The sequence below is a fragment of the Chrysemys picta genome, chromosome 1 (genome assembly GCF_011386835.1).
Source record: "Chrysemys picta bellii isolate R12L10 chromosome 1, ASM1138683v2, whole genome shotgun sequence".
Classification (NCBI taxonomy): Eukaryota; Metazoa; Chordata; order Testudines; family Emydidae; genus Chrysemys; species Chrysemys picta.
The window spans coordinates 132962770-132981486 of record NC_088791.1 but is presented as its reverse complement, the minus strand read 5'-3'; the positions used below and the strand labels follow the sequence as shown (position 1 = coordinate 132981486).

The 18717-nt window shown below is 42.7% G+C and overlaps 1 protein-coding gene across 1 annotated transcript in view; it reads right to left on the bottom strand.

The window, feature by feature from the left end:
• ANO2 (anoctamin 2) overlaps positions 1-18717 on the bottom strand; it is a 308666-nt gene that overhangs the window by 139137 nt on the left and 150812 nt on the right. The window contains exon 13 of the mRNA XM_024103099.3: positions 15923-16005. Coding sequence (XP_023958867.2) covers positions 15923-16005 — 83 coding nt within the window. The remainder of the gene's footprint in view (positions 1-15922; positions 16006-18717) is intronic.

Genomic DNA, 18717 nt, shown 5'->3' with positions numbered 1-18717 from the left:
CAAGCCAGGTGTTTACACAAAACTGGACAAGTAATTTTCCATAGCACAACCCAGGAAAAGTCAATGATGGGCCATTTAAGATAATGGAAAGACACCGAGATAACTGGAGATTTCTCCACTTTGAATATCAAGAGTGACTGAAGAAAAGAACCTGCAAACCCTTTTTAAATAGAAGGGGCTTGAAGTGAAAGGCATCCAGAAAATGAGAGAAAGTCTCTAGGCAGTAAATTGTCCATGAAACGCTGGATCTCCCCCCATCACCATCAGAGTTAGGTGTATACTGGGAAACTGTTCAAAGGTGATAGGTAACTTGTATTAGGAAAGTGCTTTTATTTAATACAGAACTGTAAAGGCTAAGGTTGCATCTTTATGGTTTGTTTACTGTTAACTTGTATATTTTTGCTCTCCCCTACAATTTCCTCTTTGAATCTGTGGCTTTTCTATTAAATAAACCTTTTGTCGATTTTTACCTCACGCAGGTCTCTGTTGTGCAAACTGTGTGGCGTGTGTGTGCCAAATTGAACTGATATTTAGGGGGCTGACAAACCAGAAGGGAAAAGTCTGAGTGTCTGGTAGTTAAGAACTCGGGAAGGATGGATTTGGGGAGACTCAGGACTGGAAGCGCTGTTAGAGTCACCCTGCAATTAAAAGGAGTAACAAGGCTGGGGGAAGCCAGGGTGAGACTTTTTGCTTGTGGGCAGGCTATGGATGTCAGGAATCTGAGCCATAGCAACATAGCATTAAGGCACCCCAAGGTTACAAGGCAGGCAATGACATGACCCCTTTCTGGTCTGGATGATCCCCGGAAAATATGCCACCCTTTATCCTAATGACTGATGATATTGAGCATGAGCATATATATATATATATGCTCATGCTCAATATCATCAGCATATATCATAGCATATATATATATGCTAAAGTTAAGACTGGTTTGAACCCCAACAATAATTTTTCTTTTGTACATTATTTTGTTAATAAAAGTTGTATCTATTTTTGCTATTAATCCATTTGTAGTTCAAGTTAAACTTTTCAGTGTCTCTGCATCTGCATTCCACGCATCCACACCTGGACTGGAAATCTAATATATCTTTATACAGTCTTTCAAAGCTGCCTTATCCTTGGACCTTAAGACCTTCTGGAATAAATGTGTGTGTGTGTGTGTATATATATATATATATATATATATATATATTACAAGCCCTTTACATCAAATAATGCATACCATGCATTTAGAGATTTGACCCTAAATCTGATCACATTTACGCTGGTGTAAAGCAGGAATAACTCCACTGAAGTCAGCGGAGTTACACCATTGTAAAACTAGCGTGATTCAGAATCAAGTTCTCTGTCTGAAAGTGGGAAGACTTTTAGAGGTAGGACAATAAGCTAGAAATAGTTCTGATGGCTTGAGGAAGGCCAAATGTCCATGTAGGGATAAATATGAATCCCATGATGCTGGAGGTGGGCCAATACAGCTGCCAGACACTTATTGAAAACCATGTGAGCCAAGGTACTGTGAGGCCAAATGAATGCTCAGAGTGGAAAATGAGAATTCCCATCCTGAAAACAAAGAGCCAAATCCTACAGTCCTTACTTGGGCGAAACTCTCATTGACGTCAGTGGGAGTTTTCCCTGAGAAAGGGCTCCAAGGTTTGCCCCAAATATACAATAAAGAGCTATCCACTATATGCTACAGATAAGAATTAGAAATAACCTTTATACAAATCAAAGGCACACATATAAACACCCTATTAGAGAGAAGGAAGTATAGAGGGAACAGAACTCTTCTTGAATTTCTCCTTGCTTTGGAAAGAGATTCATTAAAAAATTGTATAAAGCACCCATCATAAACACATCTGGGATACTGAACAGAAATAAATAAATTAAAACAGTCCCAGAACAACAGACCAGTGACACCATCAACTAAAAATGAGAAAGACAAACATATAAGTCCATAAAAAGAGGCAATAAGGAGGGAAAGTTAAAATGGTCAATGAAATGCTGGGCATGAACTGAAAGGCCTTACACCAAAGCCTTGAATACAAGCAGACAGAGAGTGTGACAGACGCCTGTAGGGAGGGAGTTCCACAAATGGGAACTCTGAAGACCCAGCTGACGCCCAAAAGAAGATGGAAACTTGGAACAACAGGAAGAAAAACCCAGCTGCTCTGCACTGTGAGAAATTTCATTATTGCAAATGAAGGATGAGCCTCAAACACCTATATTTCTTGGAATGCTGATGTGGAAATAAAAGTTTGGGGCAAGATTCTCATTTTTGCTATGTCTTATTTGTCAGTGGAATTCCAGTCACCTTTAAGGGCCTTTTACATTGCCAGGATGATATAAAGGGACCATGAGAATAAGGCCTACAGTCTTTCTAGTCCAGAGTTCTACTGCAATTAAATTTGATGTGCAGAAGAAACAAAAAATCAACTTGAATAACAACCTCATGTTACATATCGCTAACAGCATAAATGGAAGGGTAGAAAATAGAAGCCACTGTGGGAACAGGAAGGAACTACCCTACCAAACTCATTCCAAAGCAAACACTAATCTAAAGTGAAAGTCAAAACAAAATAAAGGGCTCGTCTACATCTTATAGGACATTTAAAGGGCTCTCAACTAGGCAGCCCCTTTTGTACCCATATATATTTGCAGCTTCAAATTATTGCATTTTTACTTCTAGTTTACCATTCAAGCAGTTGGATGCCTACATGTCATTGTCTGCCCCCACAACACTGCACCCGTAGTTTTTTAGGCGTGTAAGTTGAGAGGCTGTTTTTTAAAAACTTGGCCTTACATTTCCTTCTGAGGCCCCCTCAACATTCTATAAAAACTCCATGGCCCACCCGTACCACAACAATTGTTTTTCTCCATATAAAAGATAAGGCAGGTATTAAGGGGTAGGAAGCAGGGCAATTGCCGCGGGGCCCATGCCACAAAGGGGACCGTGAAACTAGGTTGCTCAGGCTTCAGCTTCAGCCCCAGGTGCTGGAGCTCAGGGCCCCAGGCTGCAGTCCTGCATGATGGGGCTTCACTTTCTGCCCTGGGCCCTAGTGAGTCTAATACCAGCCATGCTTGGCGGCCCCACTGAAACCAGCTCACGGCCCCCCAGGGGCCCCGGATCCCTGGTTGAGAACCACTGCATTAGAAGATTCTGATGAGGGCATCCCATGAGGTAAAATGAAACATGCTGTTCATAAGTACTGTCACTGCAGTGGACTGAACTACTTGGGCAATTGGTAATAGGCTATAAAGCCTTTTACCTCTTGATCATTAATTCAACTCCAGCACATGTTGATAGGCACAGGTTAGTAGCTGGAATCTTAGGTTTTGCAATGAACCATCCATAGGAGTCCTGAGAACTATGGTATGGAATATTTTGTTTCAGATTATTTCTACTATAATTAAAGTTACCACTGATACAGACAGGCTGAAGTATTCAACAGCCACTCTCCCATCCCTGCAGTAATTCCCCCAATGAGTAGGGCAATCTTAGTGAATGCTACTTTAAATAGTCTATTACAAATATTGTAGCACCTATCTTGTTAGCCATAGGTTGTTGAAAAGGAGGCTTTGTACCACTGGGGAGCTAGGAATCCCGATTCCCATTGTGATAAGGCATTTGTTTCTAGTCCTGGCAGATAAGAAGACATTGCACTTTTGACATGGGACATCATATGGAGAAAGGCTAATTATGGATTTTTTAGAAGTTTCTAATATTCATTACATTATATTTTTCTCTCCTTCCAAGGTCTGTGCAGTTGGAATGCATGATCTTAAAGTACCCTGGCTTATCACCTGGATGCATATCGAAAGCAGTAGTCAGAAACTGAAAGAGAGTATAGGTAGGAAGTGGGCAGGGAAGCAGACTTGGATCCTCTGTGTGGCAGACTCAGCTGATGTTGCTTCTCACAGGGCCCTGGGCTAGGAACCAGTGGAGACAGTGGGCTAGGACCCCCTACTACACCCCACTTGGGAGGTAGGCTCCGAGGCGGGCCAAGACCATGACGCTTCCGGCCTAGGGGCAGAGGTAGGCATCTCTACATCCGCCTTTTTGGGGAAGGAGTCTGGAAATGAGGCACTTTGAAGACTAGGACACAGGCTCCACCCACCCCAAACACCTTATTACAACGGTCTATTAATGGACAATTCACAAAAAGCAAAAGTAGTGAAATTTGTCAAATGAACTGCTACAAATTATTCATCTAGCTTGAAGATAGATAAATACAGAATACACACGCTCTCTCACACACACACGGTTACCTCTGAATAAGGTGAGGTCATCCCAAACTCACATGAATAAAACCTTATCCTACACCACATCATCACATATTCTATTGAGGTGTGGTGTGGAATAAAGTTTTTATTGGCATGAATTTATGGTGACCTTACATTACTCATGTAATGCCATGTGCACATGAGAAAGTCATGTATAGATCACTGCATTGTTGTAAAAAAACAACAACAGAAAAGCAACATGTGAAACTACATGAATAAAGTGGTCCCCCCACACACACACACACAGAACCAACATTAAGAGTACATAAATGTCTGTTTCATTTTATATGCAAAACTAGTGCAGTCAACATTGGCTGCCATTGATAGGGTGACCATATGTCCCGTTTTGGCTGAGACAGTCCATTTTTTAACCCTTAAAAAGGCAGTCCTGACTTTTTTGGCAAAAGCAGGCATTTGTCCCGTTTGCTCTTGACAACTTGATCAGTTTTTCCCACTTTGGTAAAAAAAAAAAAAAAAAAAAAAAGGTGTGTGTGGAGGAATGGGGGGGGAGGGGCAAGCAGCAATGCCAGCCCTGCACGGGGGGAGACAGGGCTCGGGTGAATAGTGATGCCAGCCCCATGTCATGTGGGGAGGAGAGCTCGGGCCAGCTCCCTGGGGGAGGGAGTCTTGGGGGGCTCGGACTGGGGCAGGTTCGGGCTAGCCCCACTCAGTGACCCGTTTTCCCTTTGGGAAATATGGTAACCCTAGCCATTGACTTAAATAACATCACTAACTATGATTTGCAGAGCACCAGAATCCAATATCCTTACTCTTGTTGAGAAGTATGTTACATTCAGGAATACTCCTATACGTCTTAATGGGAGAAATCATAAATATACACCACTCTGGCAATATAAAGGGGTATTAAAGTGGGTATAAATGCAAATTAGGCCAACTTTAAGACCCTTTTGTGTCTGAATATAAAGGACAATCAGGCCCATCATGAGTAGAGGTGGCAGAATCTGTCCCATTAGGAAAAAAACGTTCTTAACCCATAAGCACTGGCCAGTTTCAGTGTGGCTGACTTTTGGAATGTGGCCCAATGGAAGATCTGGGTGGGGCTCAAAGGGTGGCACTTCCACTCACTGGACAACTACGGTAATCATATACCACATTTTACCTTTTTAAAAAGTTCTAGTCCCTACAGTTGCGAAGAAAACTTTCCAAACATGAACCACATGCACAGAAATGCTGTGTTGAATTTATGGCAGACAGAGCCTGAAACAATAACTATGGGAGATGTGAACTCCTCTCATTCACCTCAAAGGGGTGGCTTCTGTTGTCAAAGTTTATTTGTATTACCAATGGAAGTGAGGGGACATAAGCCTCTCTCTTCAAATCCCAGGAGACATGAGAACAAAAACTCATGGAGCTTTTGGTGAGGCAGAGATTATTTAAGTGCCTCTGAAACAAATGTATGTATAGAGCCCGTTTGATCTCCACTTGCACTTAAATACTCATCTGGAGTAGCAGCACCTCAAAGAGTCAAGAATAACCAGAGGAGAACAAATCCATCTGAGGACTATAGGCAAGTCACCCCATGGACAAGCCAAGAGCTGCCCATGATGGAAAAGAAATAAGGAAAAGGAAAGCGGAGCAGGTTAGATGGTTGTAGCAGGGAGACAGAAGTGTGGAGTTAGAAATTACTGCTGCACCAGCCAAGGGCGCTGGAACAATTTGCACAGTGGAGGTGCTGATAGCCACTGAACCAAACTGTAAACCCTGTATATGATGGAAACCACTTCAAGGCAGGGGGTGCAGCAGCACCCCCAGCACCCCTCATTCCAGCACCTATGGCACCAGCAGCCTCTGACACTTCTGCAGGCCAGCAGCTCCAGAAACTAATTTGACATGGAAAAATTTTCAACCATATATCTTTCCTGACTAATAAATAAAATATCACATTACTCGGTTTTTCTAGCCTACACGTGAAAATGTGTTTAAAATGTGCCTTTAAATTCAGTTTATAAAAGAAACAGCTAGTATAAGATTGTTTTGCCTAAGCCTGCATGAAAAAGTGTTTTTCAGATTTTCTTTCCCAACTGCCCTAATAAAATCATGACCTCCTTAATTTAAATGTAACAGGATTAAACGTAATGTTAAAGGGCAAAGTATCCAGTTGGAGCAACTTGTCTAGATGGCGTCCAGCAGTAATCAAGGTTGGATGCAGATTAATTAAATAACTTTATTAATGAGCTGCAGGAAGGGGTTAATGGCAAGATAATTACACGTGCAGTTGTTTCAGAGATGATAAATTGGGAGGAGTTGTGAGCACCAAGGAAGATAGAAAATAATAAAAGGGGACTTAGAGAAGTTAGAAACATAGGCAGAAAATAACAAAGTGAAATTCAGCATGGGAAAAATGTAAGCTAATCCATTCGGGAAAAATAATTCAAAACACAGACAGTCACTGGGAGAGAGAAACCTTAGCAGCAGGGATGCTGTAAGAGACAGATTGCAGCCAGTGTATGGAATTGTGGCCTCACATCTCTCCTTAACAGCCACTGGTCCCCAGTGACACTGCAGAAGATGAGTGACTGAGTTACTTTGGTGCCCCTTGTTCATCTTGTGCATGGTTTTATGCCAAAAGAGGATAAGTTTGTCATATACTTGCTTTTCTAGTAGCAAAATCTCAACACCTGAGCAAAAAAAAGAATTCTGTGTCGCTACCTAAAATTTGCACAGTTGGATGTTACCTGAAAACATCGAACGCAGCAAATTGTAAAAACCAGGCCAGAAAAGATTGAGTTAAGCTTCCATCCAAGAACAAAGAGGAAAGGAAAAAGAAATCTATGAGCAGATCACTTATTTTCCAGGCATCAAGCACCCATCAAGCCTGCTTGTCGTTCATCAACCAATTCTGACCTGTCCTAGGTGTGGACTCTCTATCCACAGTCCATTTTGAAGGGAAAAGCTAAAGACTTTTCTGAAGGAAAATCAAACATCCTAAACAAGCTATTAAAGGACAAGATGAGGAGAAACTCAGGTGGTGGGATAGAAAGTTCAGAGAAGCAGTTCCAAGGAAAGGCAGGGAACTTTATTTGACATAAAGGATAGGATAGGATCTTAACTCTGAATTGTGACTAAAAGTTTTGTTTTCAACAAAGACAGTCAAATTGGTTCACTGCTCTGAGGAATCAGCCTGACTTAGACAAGGCAAAAACATATCGTTTGAACTAAAATCAGGGATCCATGTTTAGACAATTCAGTTACTGTGACATTTGCTGTGAATTCACGTCATTCTGCCGAATTCTGCTCTTGATTCTAAGCTTCCATTTTTAAAAAGGATGTTTCCAGGCCTCGCGTAAAAAGTAACCTTAACTGGGACTGTTTGCATAGTAAGGTCTGTCTCGTTCCCAAAACCACAATAGGAAGCAGCAGATATTGTGTCTTGGAAACTCGTATCCCTAGGTGGACATTTTCAAAGATTTGTGAAAGACTGTAGCCTTAATTCCCAGAATCTTTAAAAAAGGCCTTCAGCTACCTCCCCACAAGTCACTTTGAAAATACAGGAGCTACTGACCAAGATGTATTTGTTTTGTTTTACTTGTTCTCTGGCATGGCGAAAGCCACCTTCATTTGGGAAACAAGTATACTTTTGTTGCATTAAAGACAGCCTCTGTTAAATAGACAGTGCTGAAGGTATGTTGGAAGATGAAAAATATCTCACTGATTTGCTAGGCTAAAGCATTCTTTGTTTTTCTACCATGTTAAGTGAATTTCTATGGTACCAGATTGTGGGGTTTAAGAAAAATGTTTCTCTAGCTTTGGATTGTCCTGCTTTAGCACTGTCCTCTTACTTTCTTTATTGATTATTGCACAACACAGTTGAAAAGTGTTTGACAGACCTGTAGTAACTTGGATATTAAGGACAACTTTCAGAGTTACATATGAGTTTAGTGCCAGATTTTGGAAAGTATTTAAACACTTAAATTTCAGTGGGAGCTAGACACCCAAATACCTTTAAATACGGCCTTTAGTGTATTTATTTATTATTTTCAAGGTTTTTACTTCCTTTTTTAAGGTTGTATTTTTTTCAAGCCAATTATCAATAATTTTCATCCAGTGCCCAATACTACCTATTATGTTTGTGAACTTTGGGTGTACAAACAGTACAAATCTTCTGTAAATTTGTACAGTTGCCAGCTGCAGCTCAACATCCAGGCCTTGCAGAGACTTCTTTCTCAGACTTTTATTGCCAAGATACTTTAAAAAAAAATAAAAATAAAAAAAAAAGGACTACATTTATCTCTGGTGTCACTCTAGTGAAGTCAGAGACATTGCACCATAGATTAATCTGGCGCAGTGTGTCTAAAGAAACATAATTTCACAGAAAATCAAAGGCCCAGTGAGGCAGAACAAAATTATACACTTCAGTGTAACCCTCATACTGTATCTCTCAACTGTCAAGGCTTTGATGGTTGTTTTCCTGCCTGCCTCCAGTTTCATAACATATATCCCAGATCCATTGGAACTGACTTGTTTTCCCTGGCTCCTTCTTAAAACACCATGATCCCCAACCTTTCCCTGTTGCCTTTCCATCTCAGTTTACTCCCTGATCCTGCATCCTCCTCTGCTGCTATCTCAGGCTTGACCTGATCTAAGCCTTGGTTTTCCCTAGTCCCTTATCCTCTCTAATTCTTTGAGGGCATCATCTGCATAATTAAGGACCACATTTGTATAATAGGTCATCAAGGTCTGTTTTAATGGGAGAGTTGACATGCAACAAGCTCCTTTATAAAACTGATGTCTAAAGGCTCACCAGAAACGGTGCCATCTTCTGCATGTTCATGGAAAAATGCCAACAGCAGACAAGAGAGCTGTAAGAGAAGATGTCTATAACCTAGATTGAGACATGTGTAGCATTTTGTCTTTATGACAAGTGAAAGGATTTGTTGCATTAGAGACTGCAAAAAATTTTCCACTTACAGTTCTACATAACTCCTTCTACTTCGTGATTTCATAGTGCTTTGCAAGTAATGAGTTAAGCCTGTGAGGTTTATGACATTATCTCCACTTTACAGTGAAAGAAACTGAGATTCAGGGAAGTTAAGTGGCTTGCTCAAGTCTGTAGCAGAGCCAGGAGCAGAGGTGTGCTGTTCTGGCTTTCAGTTTGTGCTCTAACAAGTAGAAAAGTAATCCTCTCCCAGACACTCGTACGTCTTTCTGGTAGATATCAGACATACTGCACAGGACAAGCAGGAAGGAGTCTGTGGAGGTATATCTGGCCCAATACACAAAGCTGTACTTTCTGTCTCCCTTTATCATACTAGCAGTGTAGCCTGAAGAGCACATTGAGTGTTCCAGACAAAGTAATTCCTTCTAGACTATCTGAGAGTCTAGGAGAAGTCAAATGATCTCCTCCCATCCTCCAGTGTATAGTTCTTTGATGAGCTGACACAAAATATTATCCGGTAATATAAAATGACAGTATTGGGCTATCCACTAAGCATCAGCCACCTCCCCACTAATTCAGGGCAGCTGAGCATAGTCTCTAGAGACTATGCAAAAAATTTGCTTCATTTTCAACATACTGAATATCAGCATTGTTTCAAGCTCAATGTGCATTTGCTAATCAATTACTGTTCCTTCTAAACACTTTTGGTGACTTTTTAAAAATTTGCGCTCTTTCTGGATATCCATGAACGTCAAGAGGCTGCAAAAAAAATGTATTTTGAGTTCAACTTGGGTTTGTTAGGACAGACCTCATGAGCAAATTGTTTGTCTTGAAACACAAGCCTTTTGTATCTAAAGTCCCTACACAGTCTTCTGTAACTGTCCATCATTCTGGGTTCCCATAGAGGCAACAGACTCCCCAAGTATCCCATAATCCTCTACCAGTGCGTTTAGTTGGCATCCATACATTGCATGGTGAAATGTAGGACATCCATTAGTGCAGGGGTGCTAAATCTGCCTATACACTCAGAAACTCTGGTTTCTACAATGTGTTTTACAGAATTATCATTTCAGCTGCCATTAGGCCAGAACACCTTTCTGCCTTGTTTGAATGCCAATATAAATTATACAGTCACTGATCAGTCCTGCAGGGTTTGGATGATTTCCTGTCCAACATGAGTTCAACAATTTTGATGACCAAGTGGACAAGGATGGTGTCTTAGCTGGTCATAAATATTAACACAGGATAGTTCCAGTTCAAGCGTAACTGGTCAGATATTGAGCCATGTGGACAGCACACTGAAGTTGAGATTACTGGGTGTGATACTTCTGAGACTGAGGCTGCCTAAACCTGAGTTACCTCTAAACCTGGGCCTGCTTAAGCCTGATGAGTCATCCCTGAGCCAGAGGGTGTGATGAGTCATAAGAGGCAATTACCTGCTGGTCTTGTGATAGGCTCCACACCATTCAGCTAGGGTGTAGCTAATTCACAGGGCATGACCCACTCAGGTGACCCAAGTCAGGCATATCGGCTCCTAAGGGAAGCAGCCTCTCCACTCAGTTCAACATCACTAGCTAGATGGGAGCATTCCCGACAGCCTGCCCTTGGCTCCTGCTTCTACTCTAGTCTGCTCCTGCCTCAGATGGCGGTCCAGCAAATCTGATGCTGGGCAGCTTAAACAACTTTCTCTAAAGACATAAGCAAAGCCACCAGGGCCGCTTAGTTAGGGTAGCTGACATCAGAGAGTGTCCAGCAGTGAGGCATGGGGATTTTGCTGAGTGGGAGAAGGTTTGGACCAGAGTTGCTTACCCTTCCTCTGACTGCTTCATTACTTGCTGTATGAATTGTTGCAGAGTCCACAGTGGTTGCTGCTTTATGAGCTACTTTAGCATCTTTTCCATCAGCATTTTCTTTGTCTTTCATACTTTCAGCTCCATCCCACAGGGTTTGGTATCCCACAACCTCAGATACGATGTGCAACAAGTCAAGGTGACCAAGGTTTGGGATCAGCCAGGGGGGAAAAAAACTAACAAATTTGGGGTACAAAGGCTTGCAATTACAAACAGAGGCTTCTTGCTGGCTCTTCTTCCCCCTCCTCCTGAAGAAGTCTGGCTCCCAGAACCACCCAAATTCAGAAACAGAGAATAACCTTCAAAAGCAACCTCTTCGTGGAAACTCTTTTAATGGAGCCCCTTGTTTCCACTGAACCCAGCCACAGTCCACAATTCATGGCTTAGTTCACTGACAATCCCTGCAGAGTACAACTACCTCTTGCAGAAAAAGCAAAAATAAAAATCATATAACTGTATTTTTAAATCCCAAAACAAGCAGCTCACATAGGCTGGATTTTAGTCAAAGTCTTCCCTTATCCTTTTATCTGAAAATACTTAGAACTTGCACAACATCTTCAAAGTTCTTCACACATATTAACTAATTAACTCGAGTGGGTGAAAGCTGAATGACAAATGCCAGGGAACTACATGTGTTTGATTGCTCTGTAATTTTGATCAATGTGGTCTCCACTTCTCCGACACTGGGTTCCATCTTTTCCGCCTGCCATTCAGCAGGACCTTAGGCTTATGAGGCACCTCGTGCCCAAGTCTAGCAGCTGACAGCCATGTGTGCCTGTGAGTGTTTAAACATAAAGTAGTTGCTCTCGCTGCTACATGCTAGCACACTTTAATCTCCAAAATCCTAACAGAAGTAAGTAGACTAAGAATTTGATTTATGAAGAAGAGAATCAGCTACCTTGCAGTCATTCTTTGGAATTTTTTTCTTTGTAGGATTTGTCATTCTTACTGTGGCTGACTAGCACTATAAACTGTTAAACCTTCTTACCAGTTGGATCTCATGTTTTAAGCCACAGGGTTAAATTCCCCTCTGGAGCAATTGCATTGATTTCAATGAAATTACACAAGGGCTGAATTTGGTCCACAGTAATCAAAACAGTAAAGTGTGAGGTTTTTAAAGTTTTGGCATTAGAAATACTGTAGCAGGTTCAATCTCTAATCTAACAGGAGGATGAAAGAAAGCTCCAGTTGTGTCTTTTAATGTGAGATATTTGTGCTCTGCCATTTTAGAGGTAGCTGAAATAGAACAAAGGCGTGACACAATTCTCTCACCCGCTGAGACAGAATCATGTGAATAGGTAGTGGTAGCAGATTTGTAAGAGCAGCTGTAAAGTCTGCCCTGGTATTCTTGGCAAAGTGTGAAAGGATGGTCTGAACATCCTTTTCACCAAGAAGTGGAAAATGAGATCCTCTGGGAAAGAGTCAGTAGTTCTGTAATCTTCAGTCTGGGAAAGGTTCAGGAAACATGCAAGAGACCTTAAGGAACTCCTCAAATTATGATCCCTTCTTATTAGCATTGTCAGGTAAATCTCCTGCCTCCTTTGTTTTCATGCTGGTTTGGGTTGTGAATCCATCTGGAGAATTAAAGGCCCAGAAGTGCCTCCTTTGAGGAACAAAGCACCATTAATGTTGAATATCTCAGTGCAACTAGCAGTGACAAGTGTGACAACAATGCCAACGGCTGGAGCCAGAGTTCCTGCATATCAATGCTCATATTGCTGGGACCTCCCACCAGGCTTGGGATTGAGGGGCTTCCTTAACTAGTCAAAGCGTTTGGTTCATGAAAAATCCATGTGGTGAAAGGCATTCACTAGACCATACAGATGATCATACTGTGCCTATGTCCTGGGCTTTGACCCAGTGCTTAATTTGTAATGAAAAAGGTGCCAGAGTTCAAGCAATTAGGTGCCAGGGCTCAAAGGATTTTTTTTTTTTTTACATTCATAACTGATGCAGCAAGCACAGAGGTGCTGGAGCTATGAACTGCCAAGCCCAGAGGTGCCAGGGCTCAAGCCTGGCAAGCCCTGGCACAAATTAAGCACTGCTTTGACCTAAGAAGAATGGAAACAGGAGAGTTGAATGAGTGGAAGCCTCAGGATGGTTCAACAGCTGTTGAGAGCATTCTCAGGTATACACCGTAGTGAGATGGTTACACAATGGTGTGTCCTCCTCTCCAAGTGCAGGCCTTGACCTGTGCTTGTAGGAAAGAGTGTCACTTTGACCACCATGCTGGAACTGAGAGCTGGAGGGAATTTATACAAGGATTCAGAGGATTTTGAAACTTCAAGGTGGCCCTCTGACTCTGGTGCATAGGGAGCTTGAAAAGGCATTTTGATTGTGTTGGAACCCTGCCATGGGCCTTATTCAGTAAGGCCTGCACAGAAACAGAAAATTCCAGTGAACAGTCCCAAGTATCAGCAAGAAACTTCACTCAAAGTTCTGCCACTTTCCAGGACTTCATCCTCAAGGCCTACCAGGGCAAGTCAATCCAAATTACAGGCTGTTTTGAGAGATGCTAACTAAAGCATGATGAGCTCTCCATAAGCCATGATGACTTGAGGCAACATCTGCAAGCAGAATTTGCATTCAGAAACACTGTGGTTCATCGCAAATAGTAATTGTGATCGTCTGTGACTTTCCGATCAACTCAGGGTACTGCTTGAAGCCTGATGGGTTGAATTCTGGAAGAGGAATACACACATACACGCAAAGAAATAAACTAAAAAACTGCAAGGACAAAGGCTGATGTGGCATGTTGAAGTCTCAACATACATTGTTATGGATACTAATATATGAATAGTAACAAAAGCAGACTCCACCGCTTTTTTCCTCCACTAGAGATATTGTACTGCAGCAAGGGACAATTTGTATTTATGGAAAACAGCAGCATATTGACAGAAGCTGAAGTCATTGAAGAAACTCTTCTCTGTGTTTTGTTGTTGTTTTGTCCTTGGAATTAAACTAGGTAACTACAAAAAAAAAATTATTTTGTATCAGACCCTGTGATGGGGCTTACCAACTCCTCACTAAGTCTAAGGGAATGATGGAGCAGTATTAGCCCAAGAAGGCCCCACCCCTCAGCAGTTGCAGAACATGCTCCAAATGGAGGGCCTGCTTAAAAGGGGACTCTGCCAATCAAGCAGGGAGCGAATGAAGAGGTTGTCTGCAGGAAGGAAGCCAGTTAGTAGTTTTTGAGACAGAGGGATCTGCTGGGTAGGGGGCCTGACCCCTTTTTCTTTCCCTTTCTCCCTGACAAGGGGGAATAAATGGACATTGAGAAGGAAGGTGGGAAGGCTTGAATGATTATTTGAATCATTGAGACTGTTTGAGCAGCTCTCTGTGCTGGGAGGGAAGCAGAGTTCCTTGATCATGCCCCAAAGGGAGGAGACAACAGGGGAGGTAGGAAGTGGCCCAGGGGAGGTTGGTCTGGGGGATCAGCTACAGGCGACTGAGACACTCCTCACTCCTTCCCCCTTGGTCCCTGGTTTGTGACCTGGTGAAGAGGGAGGGCCTGGCTCCCCCTACCCTTCTCTTTGTCTGACCAGAAGAACCCAGGGATTGCTGAGGAGTGACAAACTATAACTCAGCAGCCAGGCCCTCAGATTATCTGGCAAGGCCATCCCAGGACTTTAGGGAGTGTGGAGTTGTGGCTGCCTTCTAGGCCTGCTAAACCCTAAGTGAAGCCCACAGCATACCCCAACAAAAAGGAAGCAGGGATTGCCAAAAAGATTCTTTAAACCAAGGAAAGAATCAAAGAAAACATTTCATCAAAATGAGCACTGCAGCTGCAGAAGACAACACTACATTAGAGCTGGTCAAAAAATGAGTGTCAAACTTGGCTTTGTGACCAAATAAACATTTTTGTGGACAGCATCTACGGTCTTTGAAGAATTTCAATTTTTCATCAGACAACCAACACCCAAAAATGTCTGTTCAACATTAATCTGTGTCCCCCTACATCTGCTACAGTGCCTCATGGGAGTTGTAGTTTGGATACCACCTGCCCCCATTTTCCTTTATGGGCTGGGCTCTGCAGTTGGACCACCCTTTCCTATGAGGTACAGTTATGATATCATGCACCATGCTAGTTCAACCAGAGGGGAGACAGCAATGCATTATGGAAGATACTGTCCAGTCAGGTAGTTTGGGCAGTTTTTGGCAAAAAAAAAAAACAGTTTTCACCTCCAATGTATAAAAACAAAAAGTCAAAATGGTCCATTCAAAATTTTGACAAAAATGAATATTTGTTCATTCGCATAAACATTTTCTATGGGCGGGATGGATTTCCAACCAGCTCTATTCTTCACATAAAGTATTTGTAGGAGAAAACAAATTCAGGGCTGTGGTGGATACAAGCCCTACTGCCTCAGCAGCAAGTGTCACCAGTCCAATAGCTCAGCACTTTCAGCTCAGGATTTTCCATCCCTGGTTTCAATCAGGCAGTCCAGAGCAATATGCAGAGATTAGGTATGCTACTCGGATATGTTACAATCCTCTACACTCAGCATGTGTGTGAGCCACAATAAAGCAGCAACTGAATTAAATATACTTAAAGGAGAGATCTGTCATCATTCTACCATTTGACACCGTATAAATGAATATGGAAATTTTAAATTAAGAATGAACTGCTGTTAATCTTATGATATAGTCTTCTTCTGCCTTAATCATTAAAAATAAACCTGAACACTGAGCACAGTAATTAACATGTAATGATTTCTTTAAAGATGTCTTGATACTCAAAATAAGATCATTTACAATCATTTTTTTGGAGAAAAAAGAGATAACTTGAATTGTGCCTCCATGCATTATGTACATATTAAGAAACCACCTATCTAATTACTACTGTACATTTTCAGGATTGCAATGGTAAATATGTAGAAAGGAAACTTACTTCTTCCTCCTCTAAGCCAGTGAGATCCCAGAAGTAACCTAGTCTCATCTGTAAACGCTTCCATTGTTCAAGAAACATGGTAGCTTCAACAACAAAACAACAACAAAACACAGTTAGATTTTAAACTATAAACTCAATGTATTATTATTATTATTATTATGTACTCTTTGCATTTCAGTATTATCTACAGGCCCAACTTCTATGAGGGACCCAATGTGCTAGGTGCTGTACAAACATAGAGCAAGAGATAATTCCTACCCAAAAGAGCTTACAATTTCATAGTGTTTAAGGCAAGAAGAGCTCACTAGATCATCTAGTCTGATCTGTATATCACAGGCCACCAACACCACCCAGCACCCGCACACGAAGCCCAACAACTGAAATTAGCCCAATCTAAACAGAGATGACAGACTATAGGTGGGAGAAAGAAAGTATTAGCCTGATTTTACTGACTGGGAACAGAGTTTAAGGAGCTTACACAAAGGCACTAAGGAATTCTATGTCAGAACCAGGAACTGAATCCAGATCTGCTTTTCCTACAAGATCATCTCTCTCAATGTACCTTGTGCCATTCTACAGTTTATGGACTCAAAATATAGGGAGACAAAATCCAAATCTGAATACTCAACCACAACTTCATCCATATGCCAGATAAAAGATTTGTAACTATTCCCAGTCAATCAGAAATAGAGGACAAAGTTAGAAATACGTTTACTGAAAAAAACCTAAGCACCTACAGGTAAACTGAAAACTTCAGCAATCGTCATGGGACACACTATATGGATATCGAGGATGCCTTTTATTCTGGCATGCCTAACAGTGGTATAGTTGAGCATTTCTGATCCATTTAACCCAGCCATGTGAGGTGTTAGACTCAGAGGGTATGTCTACACTGCAATGAAACACCCGTGTCTGACCCATGGCAGCTGACTTGGACTACAGTATAATCATTCAGGCTCAGGCTGGAGCTCAGACTCTGGGTCCCTCCCTCTTTGTGGGCTCCCCGAGCTCAAGCTCCAGCCCTAGCCCAAACATCTCCACCACAATTTTACAGCTCCACAGCCCAAGCCCTGCAAGCCCAAGTCAGTTGACACAGGCCAGCCGCGGGTGTATCATTGCAGTGTCGCCATACCCACAGTGATTTTCCCATAAGTGGTAGAACACAAATTCCCTCTCCTGCCTTTCTTTCCCTTTTCCTTGACACTAGGTGGTATATGCTGCTCTGCTTCCATTCTTCTCATGTTTAGACTCTTATGCCTTCTTCCCATAATTGTTGCTTCCTCTTGACAGCCTGGTTTCTTGTTGCTTTTGACCTACTTATATCTCAGTTCAGAAGCAGTAGGTACCCCAATCCAAAACCTGAGGGCCTCATTCTCTACTGGACTGTATGTTGTGTAGTCATGTCCATCTGTGCAAAGTGGGTGTGCAAAAATTATTAAATCAGAATAGTACTTTACTCCCACTATGCAGAGACAACATGTGGGGAGTGTCACGTAGGGTCAGATGCCCTCCCAGATTTCTTGGGCCACCTATCACCGGGATGTCCATCAGTGAGGAGGCAGTGGCCCCGCCCGGCGGCGGCTCTCACTGTGTGGCTGTGCAGCGTGGGAAGGGAGGAAGCAGCAGGGCGGCTGGCTGCAGGCGGAGCTCCCACCCCCGCTACACGGGGCTGCTTCTCCTTCCCTGCTGCTGGAGTCCCAGCGCTTCTCGCTGCCTGCTTTGCAGAGCTCCCACTGAGGTGAGCCAGTGGGGCATCATCGAGATCGGGAAGAGGAACTGCGACATGGGGTTCAGCATGAGGCAGCTCAAGTGGAGCCCCATCCAGGCCAGGAGCACCGGGAGGTGAGTGCGGGGAGCAGGTTGGGGGAGGGGGAAAGCGGGAAATGAGGTGTGGCTCCTGCTGTGACCTCCAATGTGCCTATCAAGGAGGTGATTTGGGGGTGTCATATTCCCCCATCCAAGAAAAAGTGATTGATGATTCTCCGGTGTCTTGTTATCTGAGACAATCCAGCCCAAACACCATCTCACCCTGATGGCACATGGGGGACTGTGCATCCCAGCTGTGTTGGGCCTTTTGTTGGTTTTGTATTGAACACTTGCTAAATTGATTGAGGAGAGTTCAGGCAGGGAGGGATGCCTGAAAGTTCTGAGGGGCTGGGCAGCCACAGGGCAGAGAGCAAGAGGAGGAGGAGGTAGTTGATAGTGTATGTTGTCTACACACATATCAAGTTTCAGGGGGTGCAGGCAGAGGCAACACTTGGGGCGGTCAGGTGCCCCCACAGAACCTTTACATGTCACCTCTGTCACTATGCATTCACCTTGCACAGGTGTAGATAATTGTACAAGGTGCAAAGCAATGGGGAGTTAGATCCAGATTCCTTTGACAGTGGTCACCTTTGGTGTGAGTGCCAGAGCAAGGTAAAATTGGGAAGCATTCTGGTGCCCATGATGAACCACATAACTTCAGACTACATGGATGAGCTGACTGGATATAGATGAGCTGACTGAATTTTAATCTGACCTTACGCTGGGCTCACCCAGGCTTTTAGTGATGGGTGACTTCAGTGTCTATGTAGACAATAGAACTTCAGAGATGGCTCAAGATCTCATTGCTGCCAAGCCAAACATAGGAGTTTCTAACTCAAAATGTTCTCTCTGACAGATCCTGTGAAATATGGGGAGGAAGGAAGAAATCTTTTCTTCACAGCTGTTTCCCTTCAATGAACTCCACTGCTGAAGAGATAATTCAGCCTGATGCCAGAATTATTCTGTCTATTAACAAATTCTGATACAGG